At 33.0% G+C, this 17,919-nt stretch overlaps 1 protein-coding gene across 1 annotated transcript in view; it reads left to right on the top strand.

Annotated features, from left to right (window-relative positions):
* The window catches only part of Adamts20 (ADAM metallopeptidase with thrombospondin type 1 motif 20), a 151,280-nt gene that overhangs the window by 10,382 nt on the left and 122,979 nt on the right, over positions 1-17,919 (top strand). The window contains exon 3 of the mRNA XM_047551823.1: positions 6,322-6,481. Coding sequence (XP_047407779.1) covers positions 6,322-6,481 — 160 coding nt within the window. The remainder of the gene's footprint in view (positions 1-6,321; positions 6,482-17,919) is intronic.

The following is a 17,919-nucleotide window of genomic DNA, read 5'->3' as shown; positions in this document are numbered from 1 at the left end:
AAAGAAACTTTACCATAAATTTTCTGCTTTGTTCTTCCAGAGCCAGTTCTGATGTTTTCTTCGTATTATTAATTTATTCATTTATTCAATGTGTGCTATTATACACCATTTCCTAGGCCTGATCAGTGATGTTACCATGAGGAATTATCAGAAGAGAAACCTTTTATGCATTGATCAGACTATTCCAGATTAAATATGAATCTCAGAGTTTATCATTGTGAACTTTTATTATGGAACATTTATACTTTGCCTGTGGTGAAAAGGGTGACTGTAACATCTGTGTTTTTAGTGCAGAATTTTCCATCCTGTTGAAAATATGTTCAATCTATTGAGCTCCTATTATGAACATAATTTTAACATTTATTACCTTTTGTAGGAAATGGGATAAATAAAATTATGCAGATAATTTGTTGTTTTAATTCACATGGTGCCAAATGACACAGATCTACATTTGCACATTTTACAGAGGATGGTACTGAGGATCAGAGATATGAAATAACTTGCTAAAAGTTCCGTAAGTGCAAACATATAACACATTCTTAGGCTTTCTTATCATTTTTTCAGGATATGGTTTATGAATTAAAGATGGAAAATCGTTAAATATTTTAGACAACAGTTCAATAGTCCCCTATTTTCAAATGTTGTTCTCCAGTTGCTAATGCTTATTATGAAAACTATAAATGATTTTGGAAGAGAGTTCAAGGGGTTTGTATTTTGTACTTGTTTTTACCCTTTAATGAAATCTGAGAGCACATTATTGGTTGTAGCAAAAGTACATGTGTTTGCCATGTATTTGAAAAAAATACATGGATGAATGCCACAATACTGAAATAAGAACATTTTAGAAAACCAATTGTATAAAAATCCTCTAAACATAAGAATTTTGACCTATGGGAATAAATTGGAACCAGTTGTACAACTATTTACTGCCTTTCAAAGCAACTTGGCCAATAGACAATCCTCACTGCAAGAAATTAGGAACCCTTACCCAAGTGGAAATCTAGTTTTGCAGATTTTTAATAGTCATTGAAAGAAAGTATTTGGAATCTGATTGACATTTCTCATAAATTGAATTGCAGTGCTCATCTGCAGATAGGCAGGTTTCTAAAAATAAGGCATGATCTAAATATAATTCTATGAACCACCTGTTTTGCTAAGTCCTCAAATTCCTTACCAGGTTCCTTTCCAAGTTTAAAAAAATTAAGTGCTTCCTTAGGAGTCTTTAGGCAAAACCTTAATATTTTTATTATTTGAATAGGAAGTCCCCTGCAATGGGGTGGATTACAGGAAAATTGATGGAAGTGAAATACTTCTAGGTCCCTCACTGATAATTCAAAAGAGAAATCACTTTAAAAAAATGAATTATTTGACTTTTAAAAAAAATTATATTTTAAAACATGAATGTTTTATTTAAGAATGAACCTTTTAAAGGCACGATTCTTCTCAAGCTATTCTAGCACAACTAAAAGTAGGTGCTGATGACTCTGGACTGAACTATATTTGCGTATGGGAGCATGAGTTGGACCCATGTGCAGTATTTTGGAACTTTAAAATAGAAGTACCTCATAGTCAGATTTTGGGCCAGGAGAGCATGAAAGAAATTCTGTCAGTATAAATATTTTCAGTATTATTTGGGAATAGTTTGATGTTATTCAAAGTGGTTTTGTAGATGCAGTTAGCAAAGTAACAGGCCAGTTCATGTCTATTTGTATCTTTTTCCAAGATAGTATCACATTTCCCCTCTTCAGCAGGCTTTTTTAAAAGGCAGAAAGGGATTTTGCATGGATCCATGCACTCAGATTTCAAAACCAATATCTTTGTTACTTCTTGTAATTACAGTTGAAATTAGTTTCTGGTAAGACAGAGAATGCTGGAATTTTGGTACATATTGAAAATATGTGACTGGGGTTATGTTTGGTAGCAGTATTAAAATATGCTAGGGGACAGGCCACTAGGAAGCTATCCAGGAAATAGATATAATATCTTTACAGTTTTGCTTTTTATCAAAAAGATACTAATTTCAGTATTTTATAGTACTTATTAATTTTTAAACCATTAAAAAATATAATCCTAACATATTAGCACACCAAGAGTTCCTAAACATTTTAGTTTGCAGCAGTGAAAGAAAATGATCATGTAAATATACCCCAGATAAGTCTCAAGATTATCATAATTTAAGAATGCTTTGGAAAAAAATTAAAGACTTATTAAAGGGAATATGAAAAAAAATCCCAGATACTATATTTATTTCCTTAATATTCATTTCTACAGAAATAATATAACAAGTGTCAGTTTCAGACCATGTTTTAGATGTTGAAACTGTAAATATAGTAAAAATACTAATCTAGTAATAATTATAGTAAAGAGAACTTTATTCCTACAATCACCATAATTATTTAAATGGCATTAAGTGATTTACATTAAAATAGCAATTTAAGATATACCTGTATTATTTACAATGGAATTTAAAACGACCATTTTAAAGTTGTCCCTAAATGATTTTAAGATATTTATAATTAAGAAATGGAGTGTCATTCACTAAAATTGTGCCTTTTTGTAATTCACTTCTGAATTGGTTCTTTGCAGAAATATGCTTTTCTAAGTGGAAAAGTGCCAAGTTTTTGTATAGGTAAATATATATTCTGAGGTATGATGATGAATGCTTTTCAAAGTCAAACACTGCAAACTGGCCGCTGCCAGTCTAACCCCATATTGCTAGTCCATATCTCCTGGTTGGCACAGCTTCATCCTTATAGTTTTCTGTTACTTGGACTTGTCAAGCTTTCCTTGTCTCTTGGCCTTTTGTTCCCTGTTTGGAATGTTCCCCCAGAGTTTTCCATGGCTACTTCTTCGTTATTCCAACCTCAACCTTGTTGTCCCCTTGTAGAAGTTCTCCCCATTTCTCCACCTGTGATTTTCTATTTCTTTGCTTTAGTTTTTTTAATTGCACTTACTACCACCTGGTGTATTATATTTTTACATGTTGCCTGTCTTTTCCTGTATAAGTTCTTTGAAGGCAAGGATTTTGTCATGTTCACTTTTGTATCTTGAACTCATAAAACTATGTCTGGTCCGTAGAAGGTGCATATGAAATATTTGTTGACTATTTTATAGAACTTATCAAAATTGGCATATGATGACTGTATAGTGTACTGAGTTAAGCCATGAATTGTTGAGCTGGGTTGTTCCTCTTGTCACTTAGTAGGTGTGACACTTGGACAAGTTTCTTAACCCCATTGCTCCTTATTTGTCTTACCTATAAAGTGAGGAATATATTTTAACATGTTTCAAAGTTATTGTTAGTTTGATATGAATTGTGTATGAACGAATATGTCATTATAGAGGTCAATATATTCTCTCTCTATATATATATATCAATATAGAGATCAATATATACCATATATATGGAGGGAGGGGAGAAGTCAGAATGATATCTGACCTTTGTATTGGAGTAAGCCATTATTATTATATTTTCCTACCTTGGATGATTTAGCCTCACCTGGCCAGAGAGAGAGAGAGAGGGTGATCATCTGGATATTTTTATCTCACTGAATTTACTTTTTTTAGCAGTAGTTTTTTAGTTAATATTATTATTTTAAAGTATATATTGATGTAATCTAGGAAGATGACAGCTTTACTTCTATCTTTCCAATTTTTACATTTCTATTCTCCTCTTATCTAATTCTGTTGTGTAGTCCATAGCATCTTTGTAATTCTGACCTACGTGAAGTGCTTTGGTATGTCTTCATTATGTGTGATGTTGTCTTTTTGACTGTGACATAACATATCACGTTAAAGAAACATCCATCTATTTCTATTTTACTTTTAAAAAAACATTAACTTTATCAAAAGTCATGTGACTTCATTATTTTTTATGGGTTATAGTAATGGATTCCTAATTTTGAACCATACTTGCTTTCCTATGAAAAATCCACCTAGTCATTTATTATTCTTTTAATGTGATGCTGGATTTTATTATTTATTTATTTTTTGCTAATGCAATTTTGGACTTTTACCTTGATATTCACATATGAGCTTGCTGTGCATTCATTTGTTTTGTTTTAGTGTGGTCATTACTAGATTTTGCTAAGTTCACATTAATTTCATAAAAAATAATTTGGATTTTTTCTTTTTCATATCTTGGAACAGTTCAATAATTGTGGATTTATCTGCTTTTTCAAGGTACGATGGAATTCTTTTGTGAAATCATTAAGGCTGGGATTCTTTTTTTTTGGATGTGCTATAACTTGGACATCTTTTTCTTTTTCTTGGTAGATAGGGATCTGTTATGATATCTAACTTTTTTGGATTCTTTTTAGTAAATTATATCTTTCCCCCAAATTATCTCTATCATTTCTCTCACTGTCTCTTTTTCACTTTCTTCAGGCATTGATTGCTATCTTGTTAACCAGTCTGTTCCAGCTACCAAAACATCACCATTACCATTATTGTTATTCAGGTTTTGTTCCCTCTTCTGGGTTATAGCCTCTATCTTGTTGTTGCTAGTTTTTTTTTTTTTTTTTTTTTTCTATCACCTATACTATCAAATGTTACTAGATTGAATTTCATAGCTTATGATCTCAAGTTTTCATTCATTTATTCATATATATATTCAGTCTCTGGTATGTGGCAACCATATAGAGATGAGCACAATTCTCAGGGAGCTTATATTTCAGTGGATAGTATCAGACAAGTTACAAAGAAACATAAATACAAATGTATCAGGTGATAAGTACGATCAAGAAAGTGAACTGGGATATAGGGATTAGAGAGGAGGATAGGTGCCATTTTAGTTAGGGTGACAAATGTTGAGTGGAGACTCCAAAGAAATGATAAATGGGAGCCCCCAAGGAGAAGTGCCTGAGGCAGGTTTCGTAAGGCCCTGAGGTGGGACTCTGCTTGTCATGTTTGAGAAATAGCAAAGGCACCAGGAGTGAGCTCTAAGGTAAGCTAAGGTGAAAGTAGGAGAAAAGAAAGTCAGTCTAATTGTTGTCAGTGTGTCCTTGGAAGGATGGAGTGGTGTAGAGGGGTGGCAGATCACATAGAATGTTGAAGACCATTGTAAGAACTTTTGATTTTATTGAGTGACCTTCATTAGTTGTATTTTTTTCTCTTTTTTCCCAGGGCAGTGATATGATCTAACCTTCTCTTGAAAAAAATTACAATGACTGTCTATAGAAGCTAGATCATAGAAGGCTATTGATTTAGTTTGGGAAAGTGAGACCGTTAGATTTGATCATAGATATAATGGTAATATGGGAGAAGCCATTTGATTTTGGTTGTACTTTGACTTTTGAGCCATCAGGATTTGCAGGTAGACTGAATGTGGGATTTGAAGGAAAGAGTCATCCTGGATTTCTCTCAAAGAGATTTTATATCTCAGCAATCTGAAAATATTAAGGCCATTTACTGAAATAGGGAGTGTTTTTTAGAAACAGCAAATTTGGACCAGAAATCAAGAGTATTGCTAGGCACTTGGCACATGCCTATAATTCCAGTGACTCTGGAGGAGGCGGAGACAGGAAGATCCCAAGTTCAAAGCCAGCCTCAGAAATTTATTGAGGCCCTTTGCAACTTAGCAAGATCCTGTCTCCAAAAACAAAAAGGGATGGGGATGTGGCTCAGTGTTTAAGCATCTCTAGGTTCAATTCCTGGACCAAAAATAAATAAATAAATAAAAATTAGCATAAAAAAAAAGAGTATGGTCTTAGACCTCTTAAGGTTGGGAATGTTGTATAAATGATATCCAACTATTTTGGTGCTGGATTCTGGAATTCAGAGGATAGATCTTTGTGAAAATTCTTTCATGGCTCCTCACTGCTGACAAACTCCAAATTTCTAGCACCACATTCAACATCTTTGATCTTTAGTTTTGGTCTCACATTATTACCTTACACAGACTAAATTAACAGGCTTTGCTATTTATATAATATTCTCTCTATATATTTTTCCATTTTGAGGACTTTGCTTATGTCATTTTTAATATCTGGAATACCTATCATCTCAACCCTATTGCGATATTATCTAGTTTTTCATGACTTTATATATAAGAATAGAGAGAGAAGAGTGAGTCTTAGAAGGGAAACATTTTATGTTCAGTTGTGGTGTTTTTGAATAGGCTCTGCTGTTTTACTTCTGTGTGCTTATTTTATTTTATTTTTTGTCATGCTAGGGATTGAACTCTGGGCTTCACTAAGGCTAGACTAGCACTCTATTACTGAGCCACACCCCTATCCCTGTGTACTCATTTTAACCTGCAGTGCAATGTGTCATCTTAGTGACCATTGGAAAAACATTGACTTTTGTTTGCTTTATTTTCAGATGGGAACATTTAAAGCACACGATGGTGAATATTTCTTAGAACCTATCATGAAGGCAGATGGGAGTGAACATGAAGAAGACCACAACAAGCCACATCTTATATATAGACAAGAATTAAAGAGCTCTTTTCTACAGTCTCAAAGACCTTGTGAAGTTTCAGGTAAACTTTGAAGTCAAACTTTTCAGTTAAGTTGTGATACAATTCAAATTTTCTTATAGGTCAACTTTTACATATTTTCCTTCAATATTTAGTTACTTTTAATTGAGAAAAAAATTATATATATTTATCATGTACAGCCTATTGTTTTGAAATATGTGTACATTTTGGAATGACTAAATCAAGCTAATTAACATGTATTACCTCACATATCTTTTTTATAAATGAAAACACTTAAAATATACTTTGTAATTTTCAAGAATCAAATACATTTTTATCAACTATAATCACTGTTGTTAATAGATCTCTTGAACTCATTCCTTCCGTTTAACTGAAATTTTGATTTCCTTTAACCAACATCTCCCCAACTCTCCCCCACTGCCCCTGGTAACCACCATTCTATTCTTTACTTCTATGAGTTCAACTGTTTTAGATTCTATATATAAGTGAGATCATATTTATTAAATATCAAAGTATATGATATTTTAAATAATCTTTTGATTCATAAGTATCTATTAGAAATTATCTATAGGTAATTTTTTGTAGTAAACTAAGTTTAAATTCAAAAAAGGGATTTTGTAAGGGATTTATAGAAAATCTTCATACAAAGTTTTATGTCAATCTGTTATCCATAGTAGTATGATTTAGTTGTTCTCAGCAGAATTTTAGATTAAAAAAAAACAACTGAACATAAATAACAATATCACATTACTCAATTCCGCATGATTTTAACTTTCATAAGTGGAAATAAGTTGCACATAGCTGTGACTTTTTGCTCAGCATAGTTTCTGGGATTCATCTGTATTAGTGTATAGCAGCTTTCATTCCTTGTCATTGCTGCACAGTCTTCATTTTCTGAGTGTATCAGACAGTCGTATACTAGTTCCTGCATTCATTTTCCTCTTGAACTTGTGGCTTGTTTATTGTTTCTGCTAATACAGAAGATGCCACTGTGAATGTTCTTGAGCCTATCTCCTATGTTTGAGAGTTTCTCCATGGTATATAGATACATACTAGATAATTCCATGTGGTTTTATGAAGTGGTTTTTTTTTTATCATATTTATAGTTCCAGCAATGTAGGAGAGAGGTATATTTTTCCTTAAAATTTAGATTACTGAAGATTTATAGTAGATTAGAATCTAGAAGTCATAGATTACTATAAAGGATAAATCTGCTACCAGTGAAATATTTTACTTACATACTGTGTAAAACTTGTTTTTATTAAGAGTTGTGTCCATATATGTCATGAATTTTCATTATTTATAAAATGGTGTAAATATAGTGGAGAAAAGGCACCTGCAGTTATCATCAAAGTACAAAATCTAGACAAAAGAGTGGGATTAGAAAGGATTTATTTGTGATTGTAGGTGTCCATAAACTATAGTTCCAAATACTGTGATGCCATCTGTTTTGGGATATAATGATATGTAGGCCTTTGAAGGTTTTCCCTGGGAATGCACTTCTTAACCTTTGCTATTATAAGGGTGCCAGTTTGGAGTGGTTCTCACTGTGTCTAAGGCCCTGTTTTAAATCTATTGACATAATAGATGCCTTTCTTATGCTTTTAATATGAGCATAAGGGTTTCATTTTTATGGCTTCAAAGAAAACACAAATGGGTACAGCTTCACAATAGAACTCTACAGAAGGCAGCTTATGCTTGTTCTGATCTACCATTCAGGAGCAGCTTGTTTAATGAATTGTTTAGCTTCTTAAGAAGAAAACCACCAAGTAGACATTCTGAATGCATAAATGTTTCACATAATGATATGCAGGGTTTCACATTCATGATCAGTGTTCGTTATCAGCAAGAAAATGATTCAAGTAAAGCTGGGTTCTTTTGTTTAAAAAATATTTATACTAAAGATTTATTATAAAAACTACAAATAAAAACAAATGGAAACCTGTGGGATTTAATTTTAATCACGAGATATTTTTTCTATATTTGTTAAAATGTAAGAAGTGTTATTCTTTTCAATAATTAACTTCCTCCATTTTTTGGTACAATTAACATGTACAGTTTTAATCACTAATAAAGGCAATCAATTAATGGCCTAAAATTAGCTACTAATCATCATTTTGTTAGTAAAAGTGAAGAGTTGTGAATGTAATTAGTGAAATGTCATCCAAGGTGTTTTTTTCCTTCCCAATTCACACATTGTTCAGAAATACTTGCAGGATCTTCTTTATTCCCATCGGCGCACCTTCAGGAGAATCCTTCAAACAGGTTGGCCTACAGATTTAGCACATGAGCTAACGTGATTAAATGGAGAAAGAAAAGCGACTTTTTTTCCCACTGTTCTATGGATGTTTTTTATTCATCATGACCCTGACGTGTTAGAATTCATAGTGGCTTCAGCCTTGATGAATTAGATTAAATTCATTAAAGATTAGATTAATTTAAAATTAGATTAAATTCATTAAAGAACTGAGTTCACTGTGTGCCTTGAAGCCATACACATTAAATTTGGAAGCCAGACCTAGCCATTGTATATGCCAGGTTCTTAGAAGTCAGATATACTCTAAGTAAAAATCCAGGGGAAACGGCAGAGCAAGGAAATAAGAAACACACAGTATGAAAAAATATCAAGCAAGAAACCCAAACACATCACCATCCAAAGAAAATAAAATAAATAAAACTGAAGGGGAAGGAAACCCTGAAAAGATTGATAAGAATGAAAAAAGTCTCTGAATTCTGTTGAGTGTAATTCTGTTATTGCTTATCCTCCAAGGGCCAATCAGGAGACTTCGTGATCCCCAACCCCTGCCCCACAACTGAATGTCTCGGGGTAGGAACACAGAACATTTGTAAATCAGTAAAACGGAGGATCAAATGTGAGTGAAAAGTGAAATGTCTTTAAATGGGTTTTAAGGATGTTGGCTAATTTTTAAATTTCTGTGCTTTGCTCGAATTTTACTAAGTTTATTTGTTCATATAGTTGTTCAGTCGTTAATATTGCAAAGTATATGAAAATTGATTAGAATAGGGCTGTAGACAAGAGAGAGTATAGCATTTTGCATCTTCAGAATCCTGATGTGTAGGGAAAAGAATTACCCATTTATCATTTCAAGAGAGCAGGGTGCAGATGTGTGGGAAGTTCTGAGAGGCTGACAAGGCACACAGACCTTAAAGAACTCCAAGGATTTCACTGGCTATCCCATAGGCACTGGGGAAACAAAGTTTAAAGCAAAGACAGCATACAATCTTAAAAGAAAAAAAAAAAAAAGTTTCTTTACTCAGTCGATATGGCAACTTTTGTTTTTTCCAGATGGTTTTGGAGTAAATTATATTCTATGCTTGTATAATTATGTCAAAATGAACCCCAATATTATGTATAACTATCATGCACTAAAAAGAGATACTTTGGGATTTGAATGAGAAGAGACTGAAGGAAGGGATTCTAAAAGTGAAAAGAAGGTATCTTGTCAACAAAGGATTTAACTCTCAAACGAGTGAAGTACACATGAAAATGTAAATTGAAGATAATTTCCTTAAGCATTTTTTGAAATTTGATAAGATTTTAAAGATTTTTATTCGTGAATAATCTATTTGTATACTTCTGTGAATTTATGAAAACTGCTTTTTCAATGAAATTATATTTATATGGAGATTATTTCCCTTTCCTTTGAAGATAATAATTTAATCAGCTTCAGTCTGGGGGAAATCCAGATGGTTTTAGTGTCAGCAGAGGCTATAGTGCGCTTAGTAGGCTGGGAGTCAGGGAATAGAATTTGAGTTCTGGATTTGAGACCTGCACCTCTCTGGTTGTAGCCAGAGCAGGAAATAGTTGAGAATTTAATGTTTCTTTTAAAAATTTTTAAAAATATATTTTTATTTTTAATTGACATATAGTAATTGTATATATTTATGAGGTATGGAGTGATATTTCTGTACATGTACGTACAGAATGCGCAATGATCAGATCAGGATAACTGGCATACCTTTCACCTTAGACACTTATTTCTTTGTGTTGAAAGCATTCAAAATTCTACTAGCTATTTTGCAATCCTCAATTAATTGTTGACCATCCTATTAGTTATCTTATTGTGCTGTAGAATGTTAACAGTTATTCCTCCTCATTAACTGCACCCCTGTTCCAGCTAACAGTTCTCCTTCCATCCTCCTCCCTTTCCTAGGCTCTGGTAACCAGTTTTATTCTCTACTTTTATGAAGTCAACTTTTATGTTTCCACACCTGAGATCATGTAGTATTTGTCTTTCTGTGACCATTTCACTTAGCATTGTGTCTTCCAAATCCATCCACATTGCTGCAAATGGCAGGATTTAATTCTTTTCATCTATGGCCATATCACCCTGGATATTCTCAGATCTGTCCAGTTTCCTTTTAAACCAATGCCACAATGAGATAATTTACAGCTATAGAGACCAGGTGGTTACCAGAATAATGAGGTGAGGTGTCATAAGGACACTGAGGTGTCCATAGGGCACTGGAACACACATGCTCCTCTCAAAGGGCATTTTGGTAACACGGGACCAGTATTACCAGACCTTTTGTATTTTATAGAGTAGTTAAAAATCTAGTTATTTTTTGATACCAGAGTTTTAAACCAGGAGTGCTTGACCACCGAGCCACATCCCTAATCCTATTTATTTATCTTTTTATTTATTTATTTATTTTTCAGACAGGATCTTCCTAAATTGCTTAGGGCCTCAGGAAGTTCCTGAGGCTGACCTTGAACTTGTAATCCTCCTGCTTCAGTCTCCCGAGTGATTGGGATTATAGGCGTGTGCCACCACACCTTGCCATTAGATTCTTTTAAGTGAGCTGAACATAGTTTGTTAGACACCAGTTTATAATCTCTTACTTAATGATTTCTGAAGTCATTGCCTTTTATAGAATCTTAAAAATTTATAGGCAAAGAAGGTACCATTATAGCACATAAATACAGATCATAAACATGGCTGTGAGCATGACTGGTATTTTGAACTAATAACTTTTTTTTTTTTTGTTAAATTTTTTTATTTTTATTTTTTGGATTATTTATTTATTTTTAAAATTTTTTGCAGACTGCATTTTGGTTCATTGCACACAAATTGGGTACATCTTTTTGTTTCTATGATTGTACATGATGTAGATTTATACCATTCATGTAGTCATACATGTACATAGGGTAATGATGTCTGTCTCTTTCCACCATTTTTCATCCCGCTCCCTCTCATTTTCTTCTACATAATCTAAAGTTCCTCCAATCTTCTCTCACTCCTACTTAATTGTGATTTCTAGGGTCAGCTTAAGCCTCTACAAATACAGAGAGATGATGATAGAGATCTCATTCTCCTGCCCTCTGTTTTACTGCATCTGCTCTCTCAAGGTCACGTAGGACCTTGACCTCCTACTTGTCAAGAGTAATACTCTCTCTTAGTCTTATTGCTGCTGTTTGGGGGCAGTGTTTCCTAACTATCAATCAACTTTCCCTGAGTTCCCCTTTCCTTAGGTTCTCTGATATATTTTATTTTCAACTTTGCTTCTTTGCTTTCTAACTATTTCTCCCATTTCTTTTGCTGGTTGTTATTTTTTTCATTTTCCGAGTTAAGTATTTTTTAAAGGGCCCTTCTTGGCCACCCTTTTAGATTATCTTTTATATAGTACACATGATTTATTTTTTCCTACTTTCCTAATTTTAACTACTAATTTGAACATTACATGATTTTTGAAAATGTTTTAACTTTAGTTCCTGTTTTAAGATTAAACCTTGGGTCTACAAATTGCTGGATACTCATGTTTTTTGGATGTCCTAGTGGCCTCTAGAGTCAACACAGTGGAACTCTCCCTCTTATATCTCCTAGTTCAGCCACATTCCCCAGAAGAATCCTTTTTTCTTTTGGTACCCAAGTTTCTGTTTAAGTTAAGCACAGGCTATAAGGGAAGCTTAAACAGGTGCACCTTTTATTAAAAAATAAAATAACAAAGATCCTACTCTACTGACTAGAAAAAATTTATTTATATTTTAATAACGAACTATTTGCCACAATCATTTGGATATCATCTTTTACTTTATCAGTATTCCATAGAGCATGAAAGTAGTCTATTTTCTTACGTAGCTATTCTTCAGTCTTATTGTTATAATGATGTTCTTAAGTTAAAATTTGTTCTAAACAAACAAAAATCCTACATGATGAAATTTGACCTAATCAGGTCATAAGGTTGTGAATCCTATGGAGTCGAGCTACTTCATTTATACAGTCACACATACTCTTTCTTTCTTCAAAGTTGAATCTCTCTGAGCCTTAGTGTAACTGTGAGGCAAGCTCATCCTCAGCTTCCAGATGTTTTCTATCTAAGGTAAAACCTAGAGGTGGCATGAGTATTGGTTCCATGTGTAGAGGGTTATCCTGTTAACTGACCTATTGTGCCAGTCGTGTGCTCTGCTTGCCATAATAGTGAATGTACTATTACATTATTAATTATATATTCCAAAGAGAAAGATCAATTTGCCTGTATGTGATACTCATTTTGCATTGCCATTATTTTTTCTGTGGCAATAACCACTAGAGCTTTCTAGTTTTAGCTCATTTATTTATGAATCTTATGTTATCTAGTTTTATTTTTAATGAAGTTAAAGATTTGCAAATAGGGTGCATTATATGAAAAGGACAAAAGACTAAGAGAATCAACATGCTAGAAACCAGAGGGTAAACTTAGGTAGTCCTCAGGTGCATTGTGAAGATACCTCACATTGAAGGTAATTATCTTTTCACTACAGTAACAATAGTTCTTCCCAGGAAGGACTACATGGTTACTCTAAAGAATTAATATAACAATTTTTTTTAAATTCCCTTCTTTGTATTAGGATTGTGTATTTCATGTATTAAACTAGAGAAGGTTTAACGGCAGAAGTAATGATTCACTCTTTTCTAGTTTAGAAGGCAAGGGTTTCTTCCTTAACATTTTTTTCTGTTAGTCCAGAAGTGAATAGGAGAGGATTATAAATCTTGAGATATGAGAGAAGCTATTATAGTGATAATCCTTAATTGAAGAGTAACCTATTCCAGTGTCTTGAATACAATGGTGTCAAACCACTTCTTGTATTTCTGTTCAGATTCGATTGGCTCCCATTTTGTAAAGTTAACATTTGTTGTTCACTGCTAGGCAGTCTGATGATTTCTTCTGATCCATATCATCTTGTTCTGGTTGGTGTGTTGATCAAATCTGTTGAGAAGGGACTGAGATTATTGAACGTTTGAAATATACTGTGAACCTGTTTTCTGTTGTACCTCCATTAAGAACTTTTTCTGTCCTTGCTTTAAATTGGTTTACTTCTTTTTTTGAAATTTGCATATAGGATTTTTTAGTTACTCCTCAATGTGGTACACTTTCTGTGAGTTTTCATTGATAGCAATGTAAACCTCCACTGCTAGAACTGAACACATCTCCATTTATCCCTTCTTAAGGTCTCATTCTTTGTGATTGGTCTGTCACTTTGCATTTTCTTTTTCTTTGTCTAGGTTTGTATTTAGTCTCTTATTCTTTTTTTTTTCTTAATTTAATTTAATTTTTTTAGTTTAGATAGCCATATATATTTTCACATATATATTCCTATCTATGTTTATGTACATTCATATATATATATATATATATATATATATATACCCTAACAGCAACCAAATTCCTGCTCATACATTTTCATATATATATATTCAGTTACAAAATCATAAACTGTAACTAAAACAAATTGTAAACATTCATCTTGAAAGAAAAATAAGTTTATACAAATTTATATCCATTTAAATATTTTCATATATATTTTTACATATGTATTTATATTTATATTTGTGCATATGGGTAAAAATGTTCAATCCCTAAACTAACACTAACTATTTTTCTACATTAGTCCTATACCTACCAACATACCTCAGGGAAACCTCTATACATATAAACCATAACATTTTACATGAATGTACCTATGTATTTGGGGATATAAATTCATAAATTCACATTAAAACCCATAGATATTTTATATATATATACCCATTTCCATAGGCATAACCCCAATTTTATAATAATATAACAATATTGTTTACCTTAAAAATATCCATAGATAAAAATATATGTATATGAATTTTAGCATATATTTCCCCTATATTCATGTTTATATTCATATATATTGATGCATATGTTCCAAAGGTAACCCATCCCCTAAACCAAAGCTGTAACTCAGAATTAACCCTAACTCTACCCATAATTGTGAACCTTTTAACAAAATTCATAAATATTACTTTGAATATCATATATATTTTCACATATATATAGTCTGTACATGTTTATATATATATTCATATATATGTGTATGTACCCTAATGGCAACCAAAATTTTACTCATAAATTTTCATGTATATTCAGTTATGTAATTATATCCTATATCTTACCAAAATTTGTAAATATCCATCTCAAAAGAAAAATAACTGTATACAAATCTATATCCATTTAAATAGTTTCATGTGTACTTTTACATATATATTCATATTTGTATTCATATATATAGATAAAAATGTTCAAACCCTATATTATTGTATTGTGGTCTATTTGATTCTTGAATTTGAGAAGGGTTTGTTTGATGTATTGTAGATGCTCCATTGTTTGAGGCATAAATATTTTTGATTGTTATGTTTTATTGATGTATAATTCCTTTAAGCAGTATGAAATGTCCTTCTTTGTCCCTTCTGATTAACTTTGGCTTGAAGTCCACTTTATATGATATAAGAATAGAAACCCCTGCTTGTTTAGGCAATCCATGTGAGTGATATGTTTTTTCCTATCCTTTCATCTTCAGTGAATGTCTTTGCCTATGAGGTGAGTCTCTTTGAGACAGCATATTGTTAGGTCTTGTGATTTAATCCAATCTGCCAGTCTGTCTTTTGATTGATGAGTTTAGTCTATTAATGTTCAAGGTTATTATTGAAGTATGATTTGTGTTCCCAGTCATTTTGGTTTATATCTAGTTTTTAGTTTTAATTAGTTTCTCCTTTGATTAGCTATTCCTTTAGTGTAGTTCCTTCATTCACTGGTTCTCATTTTTTTTCATTTCATCATCGTGGAATATTTTGTTGAGAATATTCTGAAATGCAAGCTTTCTGGTTGCAAATTCTTTTAATTTGTGTTTATCATGGGAGGTTTTAATTTCATCTTCAAATCTGAAGCTTAATTATGCTGGATATAGGATTCTTGGTTGGCTTGCATTTTCTTTCAGAGCTTGGTGTATGTTATTCCAGGACCTTCTAGTTTTGAGGGTATGGGTTGAGAAATCAGTTGAGATTTGCATTGGTTTCCTCCTATATGTAATCTGATGTTTTTCTCTCACAGCCTTTAATCTATCCTTATTCTGTATGCTAGGCATTTTCATTATAATGTGCCTTGCTGTGGGTCTGTTGTAATTTTGCACACATGGGGTCCTGTAAACCTCTTGTATTCAATTTTCCATTTCATTCTTTAGATTTGGAAATTTTTCTGACACTATTTAATTGAAAAGATTGTACATTTGGTTTGTATCTCCATGCCTTCATCTATCCCAGTGAATTTTAAATTTGTTTTTTTCATGTTATCCCATAATTCTTTGAAGTTTCATTCATGGTTTCTTAACATCTCTCTGTGGTCAACTCTATTTTCAAGATTGTATATTTTATCTTCATTGCCTGAGGTTCTGTCTTCCAAGTGGTCTAGTCTGTTGGTGATACTTTTTATTGAATTTTTAATTTGGTTTATTGTTTCCTTCATTTTAAGGATTTCTGTTTTTTCTTTTTTCCTTCGGAATCTCTATCTCTTTATTGAAGTGATCTTTTATTACATCATCCTTTACTTTGCAGGTCAGTTTAACAATGCACATTCTAAACTCCTCCTCTGACATTACATCCACTGTGGTGTCAATGGATTTTGTTATTGGAGTATCTTGGTTTGCTTGGGGCAATTTGTTTCCCTGCTTTTTCATGTTGTTTGTGTTTCTGCCCATCTAACAGTGTGAATCTGAGGCAGTAGAGTTTCTACCCTGTGGATTAAGAGTGTCCCTGAAGATTCCCAGTCACTGTTTAGGGAGAGACAAATAGTAACAACACAACCAATGGAAACAACTTACTGCATGAAACTAAATAGTTCCTACTATAACGTCTACAATGTTAATTATCAATATAAACAGAAATGATACGATCAGTTATTGCGTATAGTAAAGACAGCAAGTTTGCAAAAGGGTTTACATTTTCAAATAGTGGACAGGGAGAGAACAGAAGTGATGTAGAATGTGATGATTATGAGGGAGGAGAGAAGACAGAAGCAAAAGATTAGAGGAAGAGTGAGAGAGAACAATAGAGACTGACTATTAGCAGAAGACAAGAGAGAACCATGGGAAACAGGTAGGAGAAAAAATATGTATAAAGCAAAATATAAAAAAAAATTAAAACTAAAAGAATACAAAACTAAAATATACTAATCAATCATCCTAGTTCACAAAAAAAATCCATGTAGAATAACTGCCTTCAAAAATGTTACAGATGAGAAGAAAAGAAAAATAGGAAACTGTACAAATGTCCATGTACCATTAAGGTCACAATTAAACAGTGAAAAAAATTAAAACAAAGAAAAGAAAAGAAAAAAATCTTGAAGAAAAGTTAAATAATTCTTTCCACTGGAGTTCAGAATATTCTCAGCCTGTCTTCTCAGCAGTTTCTGGAGCATGATGCTCCACCCTCTTGATTGCTGGAGTGAGAGTGGTAATCCCACTGGCCAAGCTCCTTGAGGCAGGGTTTAGGCTTCAGTGGGCTCCAGGCTCTTCATGGAATGGTAATTGGTTTGGAGATTTTAAATCAGTGCACCTCAGGCGCCCAGCTCTTGCTGGTCCTTGCTGGAGGACTTTACCCCAGGGCTCCCCTGGGTTTACTCATGTGGTGGGGGAGCCAATTCTTTTTTGTTGTTGTTGTTTGTTTTTCACATCCCATCTTTGTATCTTTATTTTTTTTTAATTAGTTTTTTTATTTTTACAGACTTCATTTTGATTCTTTGTACACAAATGGGGTACCTCTTTTCGTTTCTATGGTTGTGCACGTTTAGATTCTTACCTTTTGGGTAATCATACATGTACATAGGGTAATGATGTCTGTCTCATTCCACTATTTTTTCTACCCCCCTTCCCTCTCATTTCTCTCTATGTAATCTAAAGTTTCACCATTCTTCTCTCTCCCCCCAATCCCTATGTCACCTGTAGACCACATGTTTCCTCCTCTCAGGTTTAGTCTCCAATTTCTCTCACCCCCACCCTTCTGTGTTCCTGGCTAGATGCATCTCTCCCAGTGGGTCCTGCAAGCAGTTGGATTGGAGGGGGAGGGGTAGAACCAGATGGGTTTCTGGGACCAGTTGTCCCCTGTGTAAACCTCTCTTCATGTTTGATTTTCTTATGGTCACTTAAGTACACTCTATGTTGTATATTTAACTGGGTC

The sequence above is a fragment of the Sciurus carolinensis genome, chromosome 4, assembly GCF_902686445.1.
Source record: "Sciurus carolinensis chromosome 4, mSciCar1.2, whole genome shotgun sequence".
NCBI classification, from domain to species: domain Eukaryota; kingdom Metazoa; phylum Chordata; class Mammalia; order Rodentia; family Sciuridae; genus Sciurus; species Sciurus carolinensis.
This window is presented reverse-complemented; position numbering and strand designations above follow the sequence as displayed.